Here is a 27,824-nt window from a genome sequence, read left to right on the forward strand (position 1 = left end):
AATAACGTATTTATCAAGAATTTAATGTAATTTTAAAAAATAAGGTAATCACCCCTTTGTATTTCTATTTCATACAACTTAACACTTTCTTACTGGTATTCGAGTTGACAGCCTCCTACTTAAAGTTTAATACACTTTACTTAACAACACTCTTATTAGAAATGCGTCGGGCTGCCGGAATGGCCGCAATTTATTGTAACTAAAAGTGATACAAGAAGAAACCAGAAACGACTATCGCAATCGATAGTTTCCTAGATTTATCCAGACATCGATATTCGTAGTTGCTAGAATGTTCGAATGGCGATGTAGTGCCAACAATCGACTATACAAGAGCTACCGGACTTGCAGTAAGACTCACTCACTCTTACATATATGAGTCAAAAACAGTTGATTTATAAATCTCCAACCGCCTTGAGAACAAGATAGTTTTACGAAGCGTTTAAATATAATCTAATAACTTCGAACTTTCTATCGGAACATGATATTAAACATTCTGGCAACTACGAATTTCAGTGTCTGGATAAAGCTGAAGCTGTATAGCTCGCGTCTGCAATGTCTATACAACCATCAAATTGGAAATGTTTTTTATCAGAGTAGAGTTCCATTGTAGGCGTTTAATTTAATAAATCCGTTTCAATTTGAGTCAGTAGTGGGATTGCCAAATAAAGCCTCGTATGAAATAATGGCTAAGTTCAATGAGTTAAAGATGACACAACTCAATAGAAGTTGTAACAACGTGGTTTATCAAAGAATGGTTTGCAATCCAAATCACAACACCGGTTACGAAAAAAGAAAATGACTGAATAAGCTCAGTTGGCTCATGCACATAAATCCGTGGTGTAAATCGAGGATATAAAAATTCAATGCTTCAGTAATGGAATACGGGATGAGGAAACACGCTATGCTGCAAAATTGCATTCCTTGTTAGTAAACAAGCTCACCAGTTGAAGTTGAACGGAAAAACGTTCATATTACACGTTAACACGAAGGTGCGTCTGCCTGCTGGTTGCGGCCACATAAAGGAGCGCAAATTTGGTGTTGGATATGTGGTGGGAGAGAAACTCCGTCGCCGAGTCCTGGCATTCACTCCGGTGATTGAACGTCTAGCCACAATCCGCATGAAAGCGAGCACCTATGAGCGCTGCCCCCGCCACGATGTCAAAATCGTGCTTGGCGATATTAACGCCAGGGTGAGTAGAAAAGCTGCCTTTGGCACAACAGTCGGAAAATTCAGCCTCCATGACGAAACCTCGCCAAACGACTTCTGTGGGACGATGTAACAAAATATACCTTCAATGAGCGCTGCCCCACCACGATATCAAAATCACGCTTGTTAATTTAAACGCTAGGGTGGGTAGAAAAGCTGCCTTTGGCACAACAGTCGGAAAATTCAGACTCCATGACGAAACCTCGCCAAACGGGCTGAGGCTGATCGACTTCTCTAGCGCCAGAAGTATGGCCGTCTGCGGTGTCAGATTTCAACACAAGAAAATTCATCAAACAACATGGCCGTCTCCTGATCGAAACACGTGTAACTAAATCGATCATATTGTGATAGACGGAAGGCATATCTCCAGTATTTTAGGCGAGCTTACGCTCCGAGGACCAAATATAGAATCGGACCACTATCTGGAAGCAGCGAAGATACACAGATAGGGTTCTATCGAGCATACTGTATGAAAGACTAAAGCTCACCGTCAACAAACTGATTGGACCTTATCACTATGGCTTAGGCATGAAAAATCAACAACTGATCAGATATTCACCATGCGCAAAATCTTGGAAAGACCCGTTAAAAATGGATTAACACACACCATCTTTTCGTCGATATTAAAGCTGCTTTTGACAGCACGAAAAGGAGCTGCCTCTATGCCGCCATGTCTTAATTTGGTATCCCCGCAAAACTAATACGCTGTGAAAGCTGGCTTTGAGCAACACCAAAGGCTCCGTCAGGATCTTGACCTTGAAGGACCTCTCCGAGCCGTTATAGAGACGATACCAAACGAGGTTTCAGACAGGGTGACTCACTATCGTGTGACTTTTTTAACCTGATGCTGGAAAAAATAATTCAAACTGCAGAGCTAAACAGAGAAGGTACAATCTTTTATAAGAGTGTACAACTACTGGCGTACGACGATGATATTGATATCATTGGAAGGAACAACCGCGCCGTTAGTTCTATTTCATATACCTTGGAACCAGCATCAACAACACCAACTAAGTCAGCTTCGAAATCCAACGCAAGATCACTCTTGCAAACAAAAACTACTTTGGACCGAGTAGGCAATTGAAAAATAAAGTCTTCTCTCGCCTAACCAAAATGAAACATTACAAGTCGATCATTAATTTGCGATATATTTACAGTACTTTGAACATTGGCAATGGCGAATACCGCAGACGATGGATAGTTGAGCTGTTTGAGCTATACGACATTGATATAGTTCGAGTGGACGAAAACACTCCAGCTTTGAAAGTGTTCGATGGAAGGAGGAAGCAGAGAAAGAGGAAGACCTCCACTTCGTTGGAAAGATCAGGTGGAGATACCGCTTACGACAATTCACATTGATCATCTGGGACCATTCCCAAAAAGTTCCAAACCCAACGAGTATGTCCTGGAAATAGTAGATTCTTTCACAAAATTCACGATTTTACAAGCAGTGAATAGTACCGCCACAAGCCATGTAATTCAAGTGTTGTTAGATAAAACGAGTTATTTGGGAATACCTGAACGCAATGTGTCCGACCGTGGAACGGCTTACACTTCGAAAGCGTTGCAAAAGTTTTGCAACGAAAATATTCTCAAGGCATTGCGTACGCCACGCGCTAATGGACATGCTGAACGTAAGTACCGCATCGTCCTATCCATGATATTCCCTTTATACCGATGATGAAAAAACGATGGGATAAGCTACGCCAAATACAATGGAGCATCAACACCATGCTGTACACCATTCCAACTACTATATGGGTATACGCCACGTGACATCCTACAGAACCAACTCATCCAGGCACTTCAAGACGATGATATTGATCAGATGACTGACGCCGATCTACAGCAACTCCGAGCTGTTACGGTTCAGCGAGTGAACGTACGCAAAGCATACTCATCCGAAGACGTACAGCCAAGGTGATATAGTATTGACCATGAACGAGTCAATAAGCACTGGTACATCACGTAAATTAGAACCTCGATTCAAAGGCCCTTTCATCATCAGCAAAGTCATGCCCAATGATCGCTATGTAGTTGAGGACCTACCTCATGTCGACCGAACCCAACGACATTCCACTTCCGTATTTGCATCAGATCAACTTAAAGTTTTATGTGAACTACCACGAGATGATCCAGACGACGTGGATGAAGAAGATGACAGCACCCCGGGCGAGGGCGCCACGATGGGCCAGGAAAGTCGACTGTAAGTGATGGCAACTCTGCCACTTGTATCTGATGGTAGCTCTTCCATGTGTGGAACATGAAAAGCGTTAAAGCCACTTGCATCCTACAAACTGACAGCAGCTGAAAAACACTTGTCTAATGCCCGGTTTCACAGTTCGTACTTAAGTTGTGCCCAAATAAAATCTTTCCTAAGCATTGTTGTTAACTGAGTAGTCATTTCCGTTTCACAGTCAATGCTTATTTTTTATAAAATTTTATTAGGATATATGGCAGCACAATGAAAACATTTGTTTACAAATGCCATCTAAAAATATATGTTTGACAAACTGAAATTATTGTTGATGAGAAATAAATTTGCGATGAAAATAGATTTATTTGAACATTGGAAAACAATAAGAATTTTACCGCAAGCGAGCGGGGGCACCTATTGCAACTCGCAGGAAAGTATGTAACCCTCATCGAATGCAAACAATTCCAAAATATTTTAATGACAAAATTTTTTTTAATTTGTTACTTATAGTTTAATTAGTTTTTTGGAAGTGAAAACTTCTTATAGCGCGTTATGCACTTTTGTGGGTGAGCAATTTCAGCCGTTTTCGCGATTTTACACTGATATACATCAGATTGAGTACTAATGAAATTAGTGCACTAACTCATGAGCCAAACAAATTAGTGCAAATGAGTACTAATACTAATATCAAAAATGACTAAGGCTCATTTCCACGAAACCAAAAAAAAAATCATAGTATTTCTACACTTATATGTGCCGTCAATTTATGACTCAAACGAGTATATAGTAACAATTTGATTTTACTCATATATTCATTGAAAATAAACTTGAATGAGTTCGGTACACTGATCGGAACGAGTGGAATTGTGACTTCGTAGCTGAGCACGAAAGTTAAGATACCCAGTGAGAATTTTGTCACATTAAATTTTTCATTATTTCATTGAATATGCATTTTCGTGCGTCTTTATTCATTTTCAATATATTAATATTAAAAGAAATATATTAGAACCTAAAAGTATTAACTTTGCTGTCATTAAATAACTTAAAACATTAAATGTAATACACAATATCAACGAACAAAATACATCGTTAGTCAATTCTCACAGGCCACATTTGCCTATTTGCGGCACAGACTTCGTCAGTTTTACATTGATCATATTCGTATCACTTTATTCATTCAGCTATTCTCTTGGTGTTTTTTGGTGGTATGGCTCATTTTGGTTTAGCTTGACTGAATTATTAGCTGCCATCGATTGGTCACTTCTCTTCTCGCTATATTTGGGCGCTGCTCGCCTGTCAAAAAATTTACATGTGAAAGCAACAACAAAGATATCTAGTTGAATTCGTGCTGGAGAGTATGCGAATACCTCATTAAAATTCCAATCGTCGCTTGCTGAGTGCTGCCAAGTTTTGCTTTACTCATTTTAGAACCATTTTACTATTGTGAACGGCTCAAAGGACAAATTACTGTCAAAATAATAAAAATTGTTATACACAAATTTGAAATTGAAAAGGGCAGGCGAAGATAAATCGTCAGTATTTTTGTATTGCATTTATTGAATAAAAAACTTAAATAAAATTAAATTTGTTGCAGAAAACGTTAGACATAGACGGTGGTTGAAGAGTTCAGTGCGACCAAGTATATACAATTCGATTTCAGTGCTGCCAGTTTGTATGGAAATTTGGAAAGTTTGTTCGATTGGCTTGTCTATAGCAGTTAGCCAATCGATGACAGCTATGGTCTCATGAGACAATTGAGCATTTCAACGAAACGTATCAAGAGAAACTTACTCATTATTCATACTCTCGCTTTGTGTGCTGTGTGTAAATGTGTTTTAGTGGATATTAGTGTTTGATGAGTTTTGACTTATATGCACTAATACTATTTTTTATGTTACTCAACCAATTACTCAAAAAATGGAATAATTGCAGTTCTCTGATATACACCGCGTGTATTCTTATAATATATGTATAGTATACTCAGTCCTTGCATGGGAATTCGTTCGTGCCCTCGCGACAGACAAGATTGAGAGTTTTTGATGTTTATTTTATAAATGAATATTAAATGGAAAATTTATTTATTTAAATATTTCATTTGACATTTACTGATTTAATTTCTACAAAAAAAGGGTTATCTATTTTTTAATTCAATTGTCAAAGCTTACGACGACATGTACATGACCTATCAGTTGATGCTCTTGTTGAGAAAATGAGTGTTTTAATATTATCAGAAACTCATGTGAGTAACGAAGAAACCATTGGCATTCCAAATTTCAACTTTATAGCAAGTTTCAAAAGAGACAATCGTCCAGCAGGTGGGGATGATACTATGGCCACATTTTCTACAGATCATATGGAAGTTCATGCGATATATACCAGTATGTTTAGCACTAATGTTTCGAATATTGGTGATATACATATGTATTTCCCAATGTCATTCTAATGGACAAACAATAATATTGGCTGCCGTTTATATTTGACCAAAACAGTTTTTACAAGAAATACGAGAGTTCCTGTATTCAAATTTATTCATTTATTCTAAAGCTGCTTCCGCACTATTTATGATGAAAATTAATAGAAGATTTTATCATTATCCTATGATTTTGAGTGGAGATTTCAACATAAACTTTGCAGATGTCAAAAATCAATCATTAATTGAATTTTTATATGAAGAATTTGATTTAACGATGTCCAATGATCGCAATCTTAGCACAACAAAATACAAAACTACTATTGATGCAGTATTCACAAGATATATAAATGGATTTAAATCAAAATTGTTCATTTCATACTTTAGTTACCATAGACCTATTGTTTCAGTTTTAGAATTTGATGAAAATCCTGATAATAATGATGAAAATGCTGATAATGATGATGTAAGAGTTGTTGAAATTATGGATGAGAGTTGATAAATTTTGTATTTACTATTTACTAATATATAATCATCTATATAAAACCACTTCCTTCGAATATAGTTTATATATTATTATACTTCATGTCCATTCAAAAAGTGCCCACATTTCTTTGATAAACTTGATTTTTTATGTACAATTTCTCATGTCATGACAAAAAAAAAAATGCTCACCAACGCGCCATAAGTTCAAGTTTTCACTTCAGCCTGCACTCCCGGAGTGCAACCCCACTCGGTTTTTATTTGTATTATACTATGTTTACATATATCGAGATTATCTCCATTTACGTGCTTAACTCGATAATCTGTAATTAAAAAACGAGATTTCCCATACAAAATTCCCCTGCAAGACGAGTAGAGTTACTTATCTTATGGAATATTGGCTACCAGTAAAGAAAGCTTGTATTATTTTTTTTATCACTTTTTTTTCTAGCAGCAGGAAAAACGTTGCAATTTCTCCTCTTTTACGGCATGTCGGTGTGATTATCTTGCTCGCTCTCTCTCATTGATTTTGGTGCCAATGCTGCATATGTCTTTCTGTTCTAATTTTTCTTTTTTTTTGGAAAGGCATATGTCACTCTGTGGTTAGCAGAGCCCCCTGTAGTATTTTTTTTTTAATCAGCCATCTATCAGTGGAGACTGTTCGATTTATCATTTTCAGGGTAACCCTTTAATCACAGGTATTGGTCATTTGTTGGGTCACCGTTTCGTTACTTAAATTTGGTTCATTGGTCTTCATTCTATAGGTCACCTACTTTTCGGTTTAAAAATGAAAAATTGATTAATTTTTATTTATTTATTATAATTGTATGATATATTTACATTTATAAATTAGTATGGTATAATATTTTAAATTTTTAATAATTATTATAGATTAATTTTTAATATTAGCCTTTCAGTACAAAGTGAACTTTCATTTTTACAAACGTTTTTGCAGCTATCATTTATAAATTGACAAAATTTACATATTTTACAAATAAAGTTAGTATTAATTATTAAATTTTAATTTTTTGTAGTTGTTTTTTATACAATACAAATAAAATTAAACTACTATTACGACTGTTATTAGTATTCGAACATTCATTTGTATAATTTAATAATATTTTACATTTAAATTATGTATTAGCAAATGTATACATTAGTACTAAACGCGAACGATTTCCTTATAACTATCCTGTAAGGATCCAACGAAACTAATCAACCAATATTGTTTGATGCCAATTCCAAACAATCATCTCCCATATGTACATCATAAAAGGGTTCAGCTCGTCGGAAAGAGGTTGTGCAACTGCTAATCTAAATGTCCGATGTGATTTGTTGTTGTCTTGTCATCATGCCTGAAAAATATTTAGAAATAGAAATTGTTATTAACGATTAGAAAGTATTAATATATTTGTGTTCGTAGTACAAACCTAAGAAAAGTTGTACTAACTCAACATGCACATATACGCATTTATATTTACCATGTTATTTTCCACTGTTTTCTGTGTTGTTGTTGTTGATATCTATTGCACCAATTCTAAATCCAAAAACCTGAAATTATTTAAAATTACTAACTTGTATTATGTATAAAAAATATATGAAACATACCTCCACCAATTTCACCGTCACCTCCTTGGTCCTCCTTTGCTGTGCACACACGTATAACTACAATGAAATTATTTTAAGTATAAAAACAAATAACAATAGTAACACAAATAAATGCATTTATAAGTTCGATAAATATCCAAAAACACTTAACAAAAAAAAGAGTGCGTGTGGAGCCCCTACGCGCGGATGAAGTTATACTTCTTAGTGATATTCCAAGAAATTCATATCATTTTGTATGAAAGAAAACTAGCGAGATACACTTTCTTAAATTCATATTTTATAAACCAAAGTCCAAATCAATTATCATTTCTGGGTTCTGACGGATTGATATCTATAATATGTACAATTGGATTATGATAACTAAAATACGATATGAAATGTCTTACATCTATTTTATCTATATTTCTCGCGAATACCGTCTCAATAGTCGTACCTCCTTTTGTCGAAGGATCATTTCTTCCATTAATCATTTGAAATACAATCACACATATGCGTACACATTTTTCCGAAGTCGTATAAGAACTTCAAAAAAATTTAATTTTATTGAAATAAAAAATTTAATGCCCCGGGTGAGGCTCGAACCCACAATCTTAAGAAATTTTAAAAATTTAATTTTATTGAAATAAAATACATACACATGACATGTGAATATGTCATACACATGTGAATATGTAATACATACATATGTCACCAACCAAAAGTAATACTTTCGATTTGCAAAGAAAGTACATGAAGACTGACTACAAGAAATTATCCTGTGAAGCATAGTCTTAACTTTTCAACGGCAAACGCAGAGAATTTCAACTAAAAGTCACATAAACTAGTTGAGAATTCACAGAAATGAAACAGAAACGAAAGAAAAAATCAAAAGAACCATACGCATAATGTTCGCAAATTTGCTTACATGCATATGTGTGTAAATATGTGTACTTGTAGTACATTTCTTGTAAAATCTTCGTTGCCACGGACAACGAATGACCGCAAATAGTAATTTTTTTGTCACAGACTTGCAATCAGTGTCGCGTTTTCGCAGGCAAAGAGGTCCATGTCCCCAACTCATATTATTATGGATTGTTCTATGTCTTGATTCTTACTAAAATCAATTGTAGTACATTAATAATTGGCATCATATATTAGTAGAATATTTAAATACATTTAATTATTTATATTTGCTAATAGTAAGTCCATACTATCCAATACATATTTTGAGCATTTATAATTAAGGAGGGATCAATTGAAACGACTCTGTCGATGTGTCGAAAAATTGATGGCCGCCTGCGCGACGCTACATTGCGTTGTTGGTAGAAAATCGGCTTGTCGTAAATATGTATGAATATGTATGAGCATGCAAACATATCGACATAAATTTTTGGCGCTTGTTTTTTTTTTGTAGAACATTGCTTTTGATTTTTTGTGGTTGACGAACTTACGTGCTCGCATATACAAATGTAAGTTTGTGTTTTTGTTCAATGACATATAAACATGTACATATGTATGTTTATGCATAATGTTGCTGTTGCCGCAAAAACTGAAACGATCAGGGTATTGGAAAGAATTTAATGTAGTTTAAAATGCAAATAAAAGAATACCTTTATTCATACATGTAAACACACATACATGAGTATAATGTGTAACTTATGTTAGACTTACAAATATTTACTACCCATATTTGAATTAATTGCAAACACTTTTAAATTCATTAACGTTATAAATAATTTGTTTATTAAATTCTTTTTTACAGAAAAATTAAAAATAGATAACAAAAAGGTAACAATTCAAAACTCTTACATAAAATAAATAGGATTGTATAGAGTAAATATTAATTCAAGATATGAAATAAGGTATACTATAATTGATGTATTTTGGAACAATAACCAAAAAGGATATATTTTAATTATTAAAAACTTCATTTCCATTGCCAGGAATGAGAACAGTTTGGTTTTGCGGGGAACCAATTCGGGACAGAGCCACATATAATTGACCGTGAGAAAATACTTCGTTTCGAAGATCTATGCCAACAGTATTAAATGTTTACCCTTGGGACTTATTAATGGTAATCGCAAAACACGTTTTAACGGGGAACTGTACTCTTTTGAAACTAAATGGAAGATCTGTAGGTATCATTGGTATCCGAGGGATCATTGTGCTTTCGCCTGCTGCAGGTCCGGTTAAAATGTTTGCTTGAATGATATTAGACATCAAGTGCGTTATCTTCAGTCGAGTGCCATTACATAAATTGGGAGGCTTAAGATTTCGTAGAAGGATTATTGGCGTACCAATTTTAAGTTCTAGTTGAAATGGAGGTAGTCCCGAGGGATTAAGAGAGTTAAGAAACTCCGTTGGATAGTGAACAACGTCTCCTTCATCTGTCACTGTGTCAAAAGAATTGTAAATTTTATATTCTGATAATATTCTTTGACAAACGGCTTTGTTAATTTCGTCTGCAGGAGAATTCGTCGAAGAAATTATAGCTCGCTCATATAACCACTTAGAGTCCTTGTGGTGCAAATTAATAATATCTGGATACACGTTATCAATAAGTTGGTCAACTGTTCTCACGCAGGTTCCTGCAATATCTGGCATTATTACATAACCATCTTTGGTGACAGATTTGCAACCGTTACCTATTTTAAGTAGGAACTCTGCAAAGCGATTGGATGGTCCAGCTCCACAAAGATTTATTCGCGTATTGGCAGTCAATTTTAATGTTTGTACATGAGACCACAATTCCGGATTTCTTTATGCCCGCGTTAACAATATCTGCTCTTGTACCCTTAGGAACCACCGGTAGAGTTTGTCTAAAGTCTCCTGTGAATACGAATGTAACTCCACCCATTGCCGCATGCGAAGATCTTAAATCTTTAAGAGTTATATCGACCGCATCGATATGACACTTATGAGACATTGTGCACTCGTCCCATATTATTAGCGATGCTTTCTGAAGTATTTCGGCCATAGGGCTATTTTTCTTGATCGAACAAGTACTTTGTTCCGGTAACAAACTAAGTGGTAGCTTAAACGTAGAATGAGCAGTTCTTCCTCCACACAGAAGAGTAGCAGCAATACCTGAAGAAGCAACTGCAACAGCAATTTTGCCTTCACCACGAACTTTAGCTAAAATTTGTAAAGTTACGAAGGTTTTGTCTGTCCCTCCTGGCGCGTCTATAAAAAAAACATTTCCCATATTATTATCCACACTTGAAATGATCTTATCGTATATTATTCGTTGCTCTGACGTTAGCTTTGGTTCATTTGCTAGTAAAAATAGCTGTAGCTCATGGGTATTATACGTTGTTTCCCGCGTGTAACAAATGTGGTGTAAGTTTGAGTTACTTCGATTTGGTTCAGGCAAACCGAAATCCTTTAGGTGTTTTCCTCCGTAAGAGAAAACTAAATTCTCAAGTAAAATTAGTCCTGTATTAAAAATGCCATCAGTAAACTCCATCTCAGGATCATTACTACTCTCGCGCATATTATGTAAAATATCTGCACATAAATCTTTGTAGAATAAATTCCATAATCCTTCCGGATCAGAAATTTCGCAATAAATAAGCATTACCGCAAAAAGATCTCGCATTTTGCATGCGCTATCAGAAATGGTGGCATAAAACAATGTATTCTTCCAGTGGCTATCGTCCTGTAGCAATTGTCGTGCTTGGCAAGCCGCCTGATATGTTGAATATAGTTGACCATCTACTCGCCGTAAATCAGTGAAAGATGGCGGTCCTCGAACATGATGCAGCAATAGTCTAAGGTAGAAGCATTTTGAGTAATTGTGATGTATTGTGTATACCCTCCCTAACGCAGTATCTCGCTTAATACCGGGATGATTAGGGACATTCTGTCCACGTTTTCTACGTTGCCATTTTTTATTAGTCCAGGTGTAGAATGTGGGTACTTCAGAATACAACAAAGTTTTTGCAAAATTATCAACGGAACAAAGGGAAAAAAATGCAGTCAAAGTTGTTTGTGGTGGTTGATGTAGCACGTGTTCAACATTATTCGGTGTGAAGTAAACTCTTTGTCCATTTTCTAAGTGAACAGATAAATGTAGAACTGTTGGGAAACGCTCATGAACCGAAAATCCCAATAACCTCCTAATACCTTCCGATGTACTTAGATATCGTCCATTCAAAAAATTTTGCACCTCGTCTTTATTGTTCTGAACAGAAAAGGTCGCTGCGTCGCTGCCTTTGTTGACATATTTACAAATGTATTTCATTGCTTGCACAGAATGGCAGTACTCTACATTGATGTGGGCGGAGAAACACCTGGAAAGAACGGGGCAATATGGAACAATCCATTGATTGTCGACTTTGTACCTAGAGGCAAGTAAATGGGTATGTCCACCATCCGTTGGAGACTTTCGCCTATATTTTGGATATCCATCTTCTCCGGTCTGAGTATGCTGCAGAAACTCGTGCGGGTATCTTTTTGAGCATCGTCCATTCGACATGCAGGGTGCTGATGGGTTATTAGACCCAAATGAACCGTGGATCATATTTTTAGTAACAATATCATACAGCAAAGGATCTACTTCTTTATTTGGAATTTCCGCTGATATAAACCGATCCATTTCATCGGGTAGAACTTTGTCTGCTAGCCAAATTAAAATATGCGCGTGAGGCAAACCCCGTTTTTGCCATTCAACTGTAAACATATGGCACCTAACTTTCCCAAAAATTTCTTTTTTCGTAATTATACTCATGAGTTGTTGTAGTTTGATATGGAATATTCTTAAAATAATGTCATGACGCTCACATGGTCGTTGATTTGGAAACAATTCGTTTTTGATATCACTCCATTCTGGATTACATGTAAAAGTTACAAATAAGTCAGGTCTACCATAATGACGGACATATAAGAGTGCATCTTGTGTCCGTTCATGCAAATATCGAGGTGAGCCAGTAAACGAAGAAGGCAAAATTACCAACTGGCCAATATTTTCGTGGTTGCGATCTTCGTCAACCGCATCTCTTAGGTGTATATAATTTTCTGCACGTAACGTCTTTTGATGTCCTCGTATAAAATTCAGCCTTTCCGTAATCATTTTAGCAGCCATGTCCACACAGTATTGGTTGAAGAGATACCCATACCTATGAATCGCATTAAAGCTATCTTCCCTTACCATAAATCTATATGCGTAAAATTGCATACACGAAATTGTTTTTTGTGGAATAGGCGACCCACTGTTTGGACAAGTTTGCGGTATATTAATACAATAACCGTCCTCACCATTCAAAAATATAAGAGGGTACTGCAAGGGATCATATGAACGATGAAGTTCTGATACCCTATGGAGAGTGTAATACTGCGACCTCATCTGTGACGGGGGCATTATAGCTTCCATAATGTTCATTAGCGGGGCGCCTGTCCGCATGGATTACAACCTTATAATTATTCGAATTAGTGGGCATACGGTCTATAGATGTCTTGAAAATTCTAACATACACATTAGTTGCTCGAAGAATTTCTTGAATTTATTTCAAAATGTCTCGTTGAAGAGTTGGTGTAGCACTTTGATGTAAAAAAGTTGTTCCTCTTCGGACGAAAAATATATTTGCAAAAATTTTGGTGTTGTGTTCGGCGCTGGCAATAAACTCCCAATAATGTGGTAAACTTGTCCATGTATTTTAAACGTTGGCATGAAATTACCCTCCCTAGCTTCATTACCACCAAACGAAGTCATAGCGAAACAACCATTGTATTTTCTTTTTTTTTTTTAAGTGACAGGACGACTGATGCTCGCCTGTAAGCAGCGCTTTGATTGTCTGCGGAGGCTCACCTATATCTATTAGTTTTACATGGCTCTTGCTACAACACATACCTCGTGCCTCTTTCACCCACTTTTTAGCCTTACAAAAATTGCAAATGCCATTCATTCGACAAATGAATAAAAGGGAATGGTCCAAATAATTACAATCCTGTCTATAGTTAAACGCTGATTTGAAAGCAATCGCCCCTTGTATATTCTTCATCATTTGCAACCTTACATTCTCTACGCGATTTGCACTCTCGTCGACCGTCTCATTTCGTCTTAGCTGAATTTGCCGTCTATTTGATGAAGATCTAAATAATTGAGATTTTGCTTTTGGCATTTCTGAAAGCTTTTATTGTAAAAACCATATATCGTCGCCTCAATATAATAATAGCGTATGTGCTCATACGCCATTATTTTTTTATTGCATATTTACAAAAAAGTACAAAGACAATAAGAAAAGCAATTCAAGCAACGGTGCGTTGCTGTAAAATAAGTAACTGTAAAACAGAGTAAATATAGTTGACACTGTATTTACATATCAACATACATGCATACATACGGCAATTTATGCGAGCATTTGATTGTGCTGTTTAGCGTTATTTCACTTCTTCTGCGATCATTTATATATGCAAACTTTTTTGCTTTGTACTTTACTTCAATAAGTTATGTAGTAAAAGATGCGAGAGATGGAAGAGAGAGAGTGCATACATATGTATGTACTTTACTTCATTACGTTATGCTGGAAAAGATGTGCAGAGATGGAAGAGAGAGAGTGCGTGCCGCAAACGATAAAGGGCACCCGTACACACACAAACGCGCTACGCTGTAGACTGCGTGTGGTGAACGAAAAACCTTACGCTTGCAATATTTTTGGTTTTTCAAAAACTTCAACCCGAAAGAAAAAGGATTTGATTTCGGAAAATTAAAAAAATAAGTATGCCACTCGCGAGCCTAGAGCAAATGCTTTATTTAAAAAAAATATATAAAAATCGCTTCAGAACTTTAGGAGATTAGCCGTTACAAACATTTTTCATATAAGCGATTTTAAATATATAATTAGTAAGTCCACTTTCACACAGGCAACTTCTGTTGTTAATCCTCGGGCGATTCTCTTTTGCTGTCGCCCCTTGCGTTCACACGAGCAATTCTTGTTCGACAACTCTGTTCGTGTTTTTCTGTCATTCTCTTTCATATAATTTTCTCAACTTCTTGTACGCATCGTTTCCAAGCAAAAAAATATATTTTATTAACTAATAATAATCGTTATTCGCAATTTTCTAACACATTTTAATTATATTATGCATATTTCTATATGTATTTGCAAATTACATACAAAATTAAATGATTAAATTCAAATTTTCAAATATATTGTATACATTAATTTCAAAATGTGCGCAAATGCAGCACTGTTACGTAGCAGCGAACTGTTACGAATAAGAACACAAAGCGTGTTGCTCGAACACAGCAGACTCGGCGCGATTCTCCTCTCCTCGTCGCCCCCTCTCCTATAAAACTAAAAATTGCCGCAACAGGAATTGCCTGTGTGAAAGGGGTCTATAGATATAGATGAACAGCGGCCATGGCGACGATTTTGAACGGTTCATTGTATCTCTCTCTTATACATACAAAAATTAGGGTTAATGAATTTTGCTACTCTAATTACCGAGTTTGCCACTTAACTACAAAATGTTAGCAATGTGTATGTATTGGAAAAAGCTGAATAAATTTGTAAGTGTAGTGGTGTATGAGTTAGCTCCGTCTTGTAGGGTCCTTTCTGGATAATACGAGATTATAAAATTATCTTGTTTTATACAACTAGATTTTCGGTGTTATTCCTAAGTTTATCGATAATTTTGCGAAGAAGAAGGGACGTGTCAAATCCCAGCAAGTCATGAGTACTGAAACTCCAACACATTCAAAGAAATTTTAATAACACCACTACATACACACATTTGCAACAAAGGGCAAAATGTGCATAAACATTTACCTCAACTCTTCTATCGTACAGCACCCTGAATGATAGAAAGAAACAACCAAAGTTCTCGTGTTTGAACAGGTTTTGTTTTGAGCTATATCATGGCTGCTTGTGAAGTATTATTTTGCGTGTTTTATTTAAATCAGTGATCTGCAGCCTAATTAAAGTTTAAATTATTGAAGCATGCATTTTTAAATAAGTAAATCGTAAAATAAAAGTTTTCTAAAGCCAAAAGTTGGAATTGAAGAGTGCGACACAGTAATACTTCATTGCACTGCCAATTCGAAGCTGACAATAGAAGCTACGCCAACAATGGTCAACATCATCGAAACCATTGAATACGTAAATAAAATATCTTGCCTTAAATTCTAATTAATATATTTTTCCATACAGATATTTCAAAACTCATATGGCGCGTTAAAGGTACGCAAACTTATTGGTGTCACTTATGGTAGCAGCGAAGATCTTTCGAAGCGATGGAATATATGCTGCAAGCAAATCCAGGACAATGGATGCAAACGCTGCTACATGGAACACAAATCATTTACACACCAGATATTAGGTTTAAAGTCACTTTTTACGTGCAATTAAACCTTTTGCTCAACACAAGCACGAGAATTGGAACGACATGGTTTAGGTGATTTTGTAACCGTTTATTATCGCGACGTGTGTCAATTGGGTTTTGCCAATGAGCAAAGCAGATGCAGTATTTTTGGACTTACCGGCACCTCAGTTGGCCATACCAGCAGATGAAACATAGAAGTCAGAGGGTAAATTTAAGTGAATGTTTGTGATCTTTAAAAGAAAAAATTAATAGCCCTATTCTGAAAAAACCTCATAACTGAGTTGTGAGGAAAAATTTGTGAGGTTTCTCGTGACGTATATTTTGTGAGTCTATTCTGGCTCGAACCTCATAAGAAAAAAGCTTAAAAAAGTCACCAATTGAGGTGAAAAGCATATTGCTGTCAAACAGTTGTTTCAAAAGAAATAAATTCAAAATAAATACAAATTGATGTAAAATTTGTAAACAAATGAAGCAAATGAAATTGCGTATTTTCAGTCGAAAGTTAAAAAACAAAAGAATTATAAAACAAGTAAGGAAGATATGGTTTTTGACCCATAAGTGGGCGGAACCACGACCATTTACAATTTTGTATACCATTTTGAGAGCAGCTGTTCTGTACCATCTTCACAATGAAATTTAAGGTTTCTGGTGGTTTTCTTTACTGAACTTACTGCATTTTTAGTAATTTTCAATAAACCCTTTGTATGGGAGGTGGGCGTGGTTATGACCCGATTTCCTTCATTTTTGAACGGTATAAGGTAGTACCTTAATGAAACGACTCTAGAAAGTTTCCTTTATATAGCTTAATTAGTTTGCGAGATATGTTCAAAAAACTTAGTAGTGGGCGGGGCCACGCCCAATTCCCAAATATGCATCCAAATATGCCCCTTCCTGGAACAATCCTTTGTACCAAATTTTCGGTTATCGCCATTTTGTGGGCGTGGAAGTGGTCCGATTACGCACATTTTCGAACTTAACCTTCTTATGGTGCCAAGAAATACGTCTTCCAAATTTCATCAAGATATCTCAATTTTTACTTCAAGTTACAGCGTGCACGGACGGACGGACAGACGTCCGGATTTGAACTTTTTTCGTCAACCTGACCATTTTGATATATATAACCCTATATCTAACTCGTTTAGTTTTGGACTTGCAACCAACCGTTATGTGGACAAAACTATAATACTCTCGTAGCAACTTTGTTGCGAGAGTATAAAAATAACCTGGGTGTAAATCATCGTCTATAGAGGCTGTGCGTCAGTGTCCTTTGCTTTACAAAAATAATGCGTCCTTATCGGATCGTAGATGTGGTTGGCACGCTCAACAAATGAAAATGCAAGGTACGTCCATATTGCTCCAGTTTCGGTTAAACACAATTATTGGATAACTGAACTTTTATAGAGGCCATTTTTTTCAAAGAACAATTCCTCCATGCTCGTTATAGCACGCAAATATTTACACATTTGTTTACAAATATTGCTAAAAACCAAAACAAACACAAATATTTTTGTATTGTGATGGCTGCTTTCACACGTCACAGATATTTGAGAAAATTGTGAGCATTTGAGCTTTTGAATTTCCTCCAGCATAAGGTAATCATCACAAAATCCAAAAACCTCACAATAGTGAGTGTGGTGATTTTTGTGAGGGCATGAGAATAGGGCTGTAAATTAAAAAACTAGGAGGACCTTTTTGATTCATTTTCACCTTGTATTGAGGAATCATAACGTTGTTGTATCACTTTACAAAGACATGGATTCACCGAAATTAGTTCAATGGAAATACCACAGCAAGAGCATGGATGTTATGACTAGAACGTTGTCAGTGCTAGATTTAGAATAATAAACACCTAAATGACATGATATTTTCAATAAATATGAAATATAATTAATGATTTTGTTACTAAATTCTTATTTTGTATTTTGGTTGAACTAACCGAAAATAGCGGGTATAGTTTCAGGTCTTTTGTGGGTCGCAGTACTGAAAGTGCACGTGGAGTTCTGGTTAGCAGTTTTGGTTCTTTCATCCGTAATAGTACCAAGAACAGTACTGAAAGTGCACATGTAGTTTTCGTTCGCAGTTTTGGGTGTTTCATCCGTGATTGTATCAAGATCATTCACAGAATTGTGCAAGAGGTATATATAAATTGCCATATGATGAATGTAATGTGCAAGAAAGGTATGAGCGATCTCACGTACACAATAGTTTCGGGTACTTTTGTCAATTCAACACGTTTGACAATTGATAATCTCATTTTGCTATATGTAAACGGTTTTGAATTTTTGAATGTATTGAAGGAGCTTAGAACGAGATTATTTTCAAATGTAAACATACTATTTGTTATGACCATGTAAAATACATAAGAGCGAACAGTATAGATGTATAGTTCATTCAGTAGGGAGGTAAGGAAAATGGTGGCACCATCAGGAAGTGGGGCGAGTAACGCCGAAACCTGACCATTGTTCGATAATATGAGCTTTTTAAAACAATATATACAGCCCAGACCGTAAGTTAATATTTTTTTAATATTTTATACGTATTAAATATTTATTTCCCTTTTACAGAAATGGTTGCACCACAAACATTTTAGATGATATGTTTTCGCAGGAGCTGTTGGAGCCAATTAGTTTTGAATGTTCTCAGACTAATTTATCGTCGCCTTCGGAGTTGTCGTTTTCAACTCCGATCCGGAAAAGAGTAAAGAAAACAAACAGCGATGACGACGGCTGCTTCAAAGAAGCGTGCGAGCTATACAAAAGCATGTGTGCAGAGAGGAGCAAAGGCAGCGAGGCGGTGAGGTCGTTTGGTGTTATGTTGACCTCTATCATGAACGATAATAACATAAAACAAATGAAAGCAATACAAGTTTTAACAAATTCATTATTTGCTATTAAATCGGAACCCGAATAATTTTTTTTTTTATTTTTAAATCATTTGTTTGATGTTTTATACATATATTGAATTAATATGTAAAAAAGTTTAAAAGGCTTGTTACCTAGACGTAAGAAACAACGATGTATCTCATTTTTCAAAAATAGTTTTAAAATGTTTAAAACGCTTGTTACCTAGACGTAAGAAACAACAATGTACCTCATTTTTCAAAAATAGTTTTAAGAATGTATTTGAAAAAAAAAATAAAACAATTTGTTTTTATAACCCTTTAATTTTGTGTCTTTGTCTTTTATTTTTTGTGTGTTATGTAGTTGTGTTGGTAGTGATTAGTGATTGGAAGGTTGTTGTCATTGTGTAGTTGCAGAAAACATTCACCAATTTTTTTAAAGAATCATGGCGTTTTGATAGGGAAAAATTATCCTATTTTGTATGTACATTTATTTGATTATACAGCCTATGTCTTATTTACTAATTAGATACCGTCATAATTATGATTTTGTCGGTAAATAAAATATATACATATATTTTCGTAATAAACTTTACTATACAGAATTCATTTGCCATATGCCTGTGTAATCTTCCTAATACAGATAATTACCATCTTTTTCAGTAAATAAAACAATATTTATAGATATATCTATGGTGTATACGTATGACACAGGTATACTTACGTGCGGAATTATAACCAGTATGTGAAAGGGGCAAACACACGATATTTGTAAAACGTTTACTAAATGGAAATTCTTATTATTAAATGGAAATTCTCTTTGATGAAATACAATTGGTTTGTTACAAGTTTAATAAAATTAATGAGGGTTACTAAGATTCACCACACACATACAAAGCGCGGAAAAATATGTTACTAAGTCATGTAAACATATGGTTTAATAAAATATCATAAAAAAGTTAACGTAACAAAAAGTATAGTACTTCATACTTGGATTACAATTTTACACATTAAATACGATATAAATAAATATAAATATAAATAAAATAAATATACACTAAATACGATCTTCTTGAAATGAAACTGCTCCCTGGTTAATAAAATATTCTGCCAAAAAATCCCTTACACGGAATGCGATACAAGATGCATTGCGTCGAGTTGAACTTATTGAATGTAATGCACCTCCAACACTCTCTAAATCTTCACGCCATTCTCCCTCCAATATTCCATGGTCTGCGGTGTCTGTGTCTACAAATGTATCTGGACAATACCAACGATCATGGTCATTCAACATTACAAAATTGTGAAGAACCAAGCAGGTTAACACAATTGTTTCGCAGTTCTTTGGGCTAAAGTCTATGACCTTTCGTAGAACACGCCATCGAGCGGTTAAAATACCAAAGCTATTTTCGATTACTCTACGAGCTCGCGATAACCGGTAATTGAAAATTGCTTTGTTTCGTGGCAGCTGTGCACCGGGGTAAGGTCGCATTAAGTTTTCCTTCAACGGAAACGCTGCGTCGGCCACAAAAAAATGTGGAAAATCTGTTGAGGATTCATTCCATAATGGAGCTCTTGGTGGTAGTGGCAATTTGTTTTCCAAGAGCGCTTTACCAAATTTAGATTGCTGAAAGACACCTTGAAATAAAATAAAAATAAGTAAATATCTATATATTGCAAATCTTTTAATGTACCTCCGTCACTTTGTCCTCCATAGCTACCAATGCTGGCAGAGGTAAACGTATACCTATCGTCGCAGGATGCCATTAAAACTATACTATAAAACTTTTTATAGTTATAAAATAACGAGCCTGAATTTTGTGGACGAACAATAGCTATATGCTTCCCGTTAATTGCTCCGACACAGTTGGGTATATTCCACAGTTTTAAAAAATCTGCAGCAATACCTTTATATTGTGCGGTACTTGGCTCGCTAAGGTATATCGGGGACAGATGTAACCAAAGTATTTCACACGTTTCAAGTACGATATTCCGCACTGTTGTTTTGCCTAACTTATGCATCGAGGCTATGACCTCAAAAGGTGTTCCATAAGCGAGGTACCTATAAAATATATGAGAATACAATTAAATGAATATGTTTCAAGGATTGTTTAACTTACATTAATGTTATAACCACTCGCTCCTCGACGCCAACTTGTTGTTTTGGTTTTTTTAAAAACGGTCTAATTATATTTAAAAGAATATTGTACACTGTCCGATTCATCCGTGTTAAAAGAAATAGTTTTTGGTCGTCTTATTTTAATTTTAAAAAGTTCTTCCAGAAGAAACCATTTGGGTTTCTATCCCGATTAGCTGGATGAACGGACCAGCGGCGTTTACGTCGTCTCAAAACTTTTCTTCTTTGAAGGGGAAGAATATTTAAATAAGCAAGTTCTTGGAATAAATCACTATCCATTATTAAAATTTATTATTATTATTAAGGTATTCGGCAAAACAATTTGTTTTATTATTTATTAAATTTTCACAAACTTCACAAATCAATTAAAATGTCACATTTGTGTGCTCTCTCAACATTCAAAAACAGCTGATTTCTACGCGCTGTGTTTAGTATAACTGCATCTAAGTTTTCCAAGTCAAATTTTTCGAAGCTGAGTCAAGTCAAGTATCGGTAACTGGAGCTTTAATGTGAGTTAAAACATATGTTACGTTTTTTATTCATTCATAAATAAGAATTTTAAAATAGAATAAATATTTCTAAAATTTTTCTCATTTAATAAGATGCATATATTAAGATTATCAAAATCTATTGCAATCATTAAGAATAGGCAAGTTTTTGCAGACATAAAATTGGAAACATTTAATTAATTGTAATCTTATTAGTTTTGTTGGACACAAACTCTGTAATCACTTTCATAATAACAAAGCTGTTATTAAAAAACGTGATTTTTTTATAAAAAAAGATAATGTATCATCGGAGTATGAGCTTATATACCGGGCGCCAATGGAAACGTATATTTCAATTGCTAAGAATATATCTACAGTAACAGCAACAATTATTTCGTCTGCAGCAATATACTCAGTAACAAATGAGTATAAAATTACAACACCTAGTTTCGAATCTATGGGTTTAGTATCGCATCCGAATGATCTTTGGTATTTTTCGTTTGGCTTTATAGCTGTGACAATGGTAATACGACTTTTTATTGCAAAATATCCTTTACGCATTTATGGCGGGATCGACAAGTAAGTTTCTACAAAAATATATTGCAAATAATAGTTTTTAAATGAACTATTTCAGATATATTGCTGTTTATGAACCGCAATTACCATTTCAATCATCTAAATATGTGTTTAATAAGGGGGACGTGGAAGAAGTATTTAGTAGATTTAACCCATGGAACAATTGTACATACCGTTTGGGAAACAAAACATCGCTTTTATTAAATCGATATTTTAGAACACCAGCAGATTACAATCAAATGCTGGGATATTATTGAAACGTAAATTGTCTTTAAAATTGCTTTAAATGAAATAATTTATAAGTGTTAAGATATGAAAGTACACCAAATATTACACGGTTATTTTTATAATAATAAATTATTTTTATTTTTTTCCTTTTAATTTACATTTTCTTCCAATAACCTCCACAATGACAATATAACCATCTTTGGCACCATGCTTTCATTGCAGATGTTTTTGATACATTTAGTAAACAATTTATTAATCCACATCTTATACAGTGTCTAAGTGCACTAACTTTTGCTCCCAAATGCAGATTACTAACTCCATCTTTCAAATCGCTAATAAATACAACTTCCTCGTAGTTAACGTCCTTCAGCCAACTTGGTTCCTTAGATGCAACAAATATAAATGGATATGATTTGTAAAGCGACAGATGATTATTTAATAATGTTGCTGGATTGTTAAATTGTTTTTGAGGAATGAGGACTTGAGTAGATAAAAGACTGCATTCGTCTAATAAAAAGTCATCTGGTTCTGCAGTATTTTGGGCCAAACGTGTTAGAAGTCTAAATAAAGTCGCTAAAACGTCAATGTTTTCCACAGATTTTGTATATGTCGGTAGACAGTGTGGATTTAAGAGGCCCCATATTCGTGTCATTACCAATAGTTCTCTTATGCTGCTAATAGCTACGCTGTCTCTGCTTATGTCGTATCCTTGTTTTTTACTCATCTTCGCTTTAATAACTTCATTTGGTAGCTTTTTCAGAATATTTAATGCTAAATCAGATACCCATTGTATGAGTTGTTGTAGACTTTGCAGTGTTAGTGGCTCGACAGCGAAATCTTTTCCGTCCAAACTAAATAGTACTTTGTCGATATCTGTAGAAGGATCCTGTAGTATCATGACTAAATTATCACCAGGACCTTTATCCTGACAACTTAGGTCAGCAGGACGTAGTAAGCTTTTAAATGTTATTGATATTGTATGCAAAATTATTAAATTATCAAAATCATGTTGTCGTGATTGAATTCTGCACATATTGCTCTTCATACATAAGAAATTAGAATAGTAGAAATGTCGCGTTATTGTAGATTGCTTTGTAAAATTTTCCGTTAGTTTTTCAATAAGTATTTCCAAGTTATTTAAATTTAACATAAGTATGTCACTTGCATCGATACCAGTTATAATACAATACTCCAAAAGCGAGGTTTGCAAGGACAATGTGCTCAACTTATAATTTTTGTCTGTTACCGGATTTGTTACTTGCGTTGCATACATTTGACCATAATTATCAAAGAGTACAAGTACTTGATTCATATGTGTTATGTCTGCTGACACAAATTTGCTGAGACTATACAGATCATCCGACATTAATCGGTCGGATATAACCAAAGCCACCTTTTTCAGACCAGGCTCAACAATTTGTATGGTATTATCTTTTAAAACGACAAAAATTTGAGTAGTCTGTGTTAATAGCTTAGAGCTGCATACATTGGCTATACCGACACCGAACGGAACTTTAGCAATATTTTCCCACGTTTCACTCTGAACGAAATCTCCCTTATTTTTTTGTAGTAATTTATGAACGGCTTGATGTTTTTTGCTTAAATGCCACTGCTCCAGCAAACTTCCCTCTATTGTATTGTAACCGATATATAAAACATCCTCTTTATTTGAAGAAATCCAACCAATGTGGGATATTTGTTTATAATTGATTGCATTGAAGAATATACTAGGGAGTGCTTCACATTTTAGAAACAAGTTGTCATTATCAATATTTAACGCCACTTTAAAACAGTAAACTATTTTCGGTCTACAAGTATATGTTACCGCAACATTTAGGTGACCATTCGGACAATGAGCCATGCTGCAAAGTGATATGTAAAATCTAGAAAGACCAATACTTTGAGTAACTGCTTTAAGTTCGATGACTTGGCTATTTGTTTCATTTAATTTTTTATGTGGAGTAATGAAAGCACCTACTAATCCCGACGAAGTAATTACCACCACGCCTTCAGCTGGAGCACTTCCGAAATGTTCAACCGTAGCTCGATATTCTAAACGTTCAAACTTGTCGGCGTATGTCGGCAATTCCTTTTTTTGTGTGTGAAAGAATATACTTTTTCCATTGTGGAAAAATGTTGCAGATATTATATCTTCGCCATTAAAATTTACTTTATATACTTGGTACCAGTTATTTAAGACTTTCTCTGTGGACCATATTTCCACAAGCCCATTGCTATAACCTGCCAATAATAGTTCTCCATTGCTGTTCCATTCCAAAACTCTAATTTCGTTTTTTGTACTCGTCACACTATATAATTGCCAGGGTGATATGAGATCGCAGACCCATATGCGGCTACCGGCATCAATTTCATCGCTAACGCTGTACGCAACTATATTTTTTGGCGAAATATTGCAGATCACCTTTTTATTTATGTTTGGAATAGAATCCGCTTGAACCTTGTAGATAATTGCCATCATAAGTTCGTACTTTTTTGTAAACTGTTTCGATTTTACATTATAGTAGACAGAATCAAACAAGAGACAATGTAAATAAAATTCAATTCAAACCTAGATATGGAAAATACTTATCGATAACCAATCGATTAATTTTGAGAATGGTACATTGTACGAACTTGTTGTCTACGGGGATTTTAGCTATTCTCTACAATGAAATAAACACCAAATCTTGGATAAAAATAGCTGTCTTCGATTGGCTAAGCGTTATAAAGAAGCCACTAGAACGCAATATCCTGAAATTGAAACAGATAGACAGCACTTATGGTTTAAGCCTGCTCTAAAATGTTCTTAATAATGCGCAAAGGTTTGCAGGCACAATTCCGATTTCTTTGGAGCTGATCTGATCTGAAATTACCGTTGCAATGAGGAAGTCCTCCTGATTAAAAACTAATTTGGGTTATAGGTATCCCAGACGCCTAGTTTTCCAGATATTCGGTTTTAAAGATGAAAAATCAAAAATTTTAACAAGCAACTTAATACTATGTTTACATATAAAGAGATTATCTCCATTTACTAGCTTAACTCGATAATCTGTAATTAAAAAACGAGATTTCTCATACAAAATTTCTCTCTTGATAATCCAAGATTATAAAATTATCTCGTTTTAAACAACTAAATTTTCGGTGTTATTCTTAGTTTTATCAATAATTTTGCGAATAAGAGGAGAAATGTCAAATGAAAATGTAAACAAAAATGGCCGACAGCGAGAGAAAGATATGTAATACACCAACAAATACAACACATTTCACAATTGATAATCTCATTTAGCTATATTTAACGAATAGATTATTGAACGAGCTTTGAAAGAGATTGTTTTCATATGTCAACATACTATAACATACCTTAATACTACGTTCGGACCGTCATTGAAAACCTCTTGAAAACACAATTTGTGGATTGTGGAACCAAAGACGTTCTGACCGCCATTTTGTGTTTTAGATGTATTTTCATTGACAATTCAAAAATTTATTTGTTTGTTTACATTTTGAGCAACGAAAATGGTAAGTTTTAGAATCTTTAATATTTGCTTATAATTATTATTAATGATCGTGTTTCATAGAATCACGACAAGAAAATTTTAATAATGAAGGTATTGGCTTTGAAAAGCCAGATAAATACCTTGCGCAACCACGATTCTTCAAGAGAATGGATGGAGGCTCTTACTATCCAGCACGTTTGCCTTGCAAATAAGATAGAAGAGTTGAACAAACAACGTTTAATTCTATTACATATAATAAAGGAACTTGGGACACCGAATTTCTTTTTTTTCATTCTTTTTTTAAATGTAAAAAATATCAGCTGACATTTTGGGGATGGAAAAATATGTCAATTATATCGACTAAACCAGAGCAGACATCGATTATAATGAGTGGAATGTAAGTTTTCAAGAAGTTTTCAGCGAAAACAGTGATTTCGTTTGACAGAGCTTGCATGGATGAAAACACAAGTTTTCGAACGAAACCCCTCTTTTTCTATGAAAACATATTTTCAATGTCGGTCGTAGTATAACTCATTTTACGCACTTTTTCCACTTCAAATACTTCAAATTCATTATTAACATTCAATAAAATTCAAATTATACATTTATTTAAAATTTTTAAGCAAAAATTACTTATTTTAAAAATCACTTTTCACTTTAATATTTCCCAAGATTTATGTATTTACAGTTATACGGAAAACGAGCCACATTGTAGATACAATATACAGTGATTCCCGCTTAAGTGTATACTATTTTTCGTTGTTTTTTCTCTCAATTTACATATAAAATTTGCCGCTTAAATGCCTGCAACTATATAAGCCACAAACACAAAATTGTTTCCAAATTTCTTCTTTTAAGTGCCTTTTAATATGTTAGAATTAAATGCGCTGAATATTGTCAAAAGAAACATTTCAGATTTTGTTTTTTTCCATATTAATTGTTATTAAAAAGTATTTTTGTTATTAATAAGAAATAAGTGTGATATTCATTCAAAAAGAAAAATATATTATACGAAAGTATTTGAAGCTTGGTAAGTACCTCGAAGCACTCAAGCGGGTTTCATTTAAGTGCCTTTCCCGCTTAAGGGTCTCAAAAGTCTGGTATGTTAAGAGAGCGTACTTAAGCAGAGATTACTGTATTCCTCTTTTTTGCCAAAACTCCTCTTCTCTTATTTAACAAAATAAAATAAAATAAAAGGTTATTTATTAGTTATAGCGCGCCCGAAGGCCTCCAGTGCAGAAATGAATTCTACGCGAAAAAACTTCAAACAGCACTGGTTTTGGCTCGAAACTGTTTTGACCCACTGAAAAAAAAAATGCAGACATCGCTGGAGAGATATTTTATATACATTCTTGATGCAGAAGAAAGTTCTACGACAAAGACTATGCAATGCAAATAAATAAAACGTAATGTTGTAAAATCCTTCACATATAGTTTCTAAGGTGTGGCAACGCTCGGTTTCCACATAAATGAAACACAGAAACTGTTTCTGCTATTAGTGAGCTAAGTGATTTTTAAAATAAGTAATTTTTGCTTAAAAAATTTAAAAAAATTATTAAATGAAATGCTAATAGTGCAATTTTCAATATGTGAAGTGAAAAATGTGAGAAAATTGCGTTAAAGTGTGTGAAATACCATTAGGCAATTCACAAGCTTTGTTGTATGTCTTATGTCATATTTTAATATTCTTAAAAAATACGACACTTGTGAGCACCCATAACTGTTGTATGACATATTTCTACTCTTAATCAGGTTCCAAAAAGTAACCGGTTACAGCAGTACTGGCCATATGCCGCAAAAAACCGAAAAAAATCGGCAGCAAATGTGTAGGGGTATAGAATAGCGAACTCAAG

The 27,824-nt window shown here is 34.6% G+C and overlaps 3 protein-coding genes and 2 long non-coding RNA genes across 5 annotated transcripts; 2 read left to right on the top strand and 3 right to left on the bottom strand.

Moving 5' to 3' along the window:
• Nucleotides 1–7,137: 7,137 nt before the first annotated feature.
• LOC128922758 (uncharacterized) lies at nt 7,138–8,656 on the bottom strand. The gene is made up of 4 exons (XR_008471935.1): nt 8,541–8,656; nt 7,906–7,962; nt 7,779–7,848; nt 7,138–7,652 (listed from the first exon to the last, which is right to left on the bottom strand). It is a non-coding gene; the product is annotated as an uncharacterized LOC128922758 (long non-coding RNA).
• A 6,663-nt stretch (nt 8,657–15,319) lies between these two features.
• Nucleotides 15,320–19,364, top strand: LOC128922504 (uncharacterized). Its single transcript, XR_008471721.1, has 3 exons — nt 15,320–15,983; nt 16,035–18,712; nt 18,771–19,364. It is a non-coding gene; the product is annotated as an uncharacterized LOC128922504 (long non-coding RNA).
• Nucleotides 19,365–19,811: 447 nt separating this feature from the next.
• On the bottom strand, nt 19,812–21,648 carry LOC128922502 (uncharacterized). The gene is made up of 3 exons (XM_054233207.1): nt 21,166–21,648; nt 20,740–21,107; nt 19,812–20,683 (listed from the first exon to the last, which is right to left on the bottom strand). The coding sequence occupies exons 1-3, from the start codon at nt 21,267–21,269 to the stop codon at nt 20,103–20,105; spliced, it is 1,053 nt and encodes a 350-aa protein (XP_054089182.1). The 5' UTR covers nt 21,270–21,648; the 3' UTR covers nt 19,812–20,102.
• Nucleotides 21,649–21,671: 23 nt separating this feature from the next.
• Nucleotides 21,672–22,627, top strand: LOC128922503 (uncharacterized). Its single transcript, XM_054233208.1, has 3 exons — nt 21,672–21,831; nt 21,887–22,249; nt 22,305–22,627. Exons 1-3 carry the CDS (start codon nt 21,785–21,787, stop codon nt 22,501–22,503), a joined length of 609 nt encoding a protein of 202 aa, XP_054089183.1. The 5' UTR covers nt 21,672–21,784; the 3' UTR covers nt 22,504–22,627.
• A 1-nt stretch (nt 22,628) lies between these two features.
• LOC105220521 (mediator of RNA polymerase II transcription subunit 16) lies at nt 22,629–25,099 on the bottom strand. The gene has a single exon (XM_011196961.3). It carries the CDS (start codon nt 24,951–24,953, stop codon nt 22,629–22,631), a length of 2,325 nt encoding a protein of 774 aa, XP_011195263.2. The 5' UTR covers nt 24,954–25,099.
• Between the last annotated feature and the right edge of the window lie 2,725 nt (nt 25,100–27,824).

Source organism: Zeugodacus cucurbitae, chromosome 6, assembly GCF_028554725.1.
Source record: "Zeugodacus cucurbitae isolate PBARC_wt_2022May chromosome 6, idZeuCucr1.2, whole genome shotgun sequence".
NCBI classification, from domain to species: domain Eukaryota; kingdom Metazoa; phylum Arthropoda; class Insecta; order Diptera; family Tephritidae; genus Zeugodacus; species Zeugodacus cucurbitae.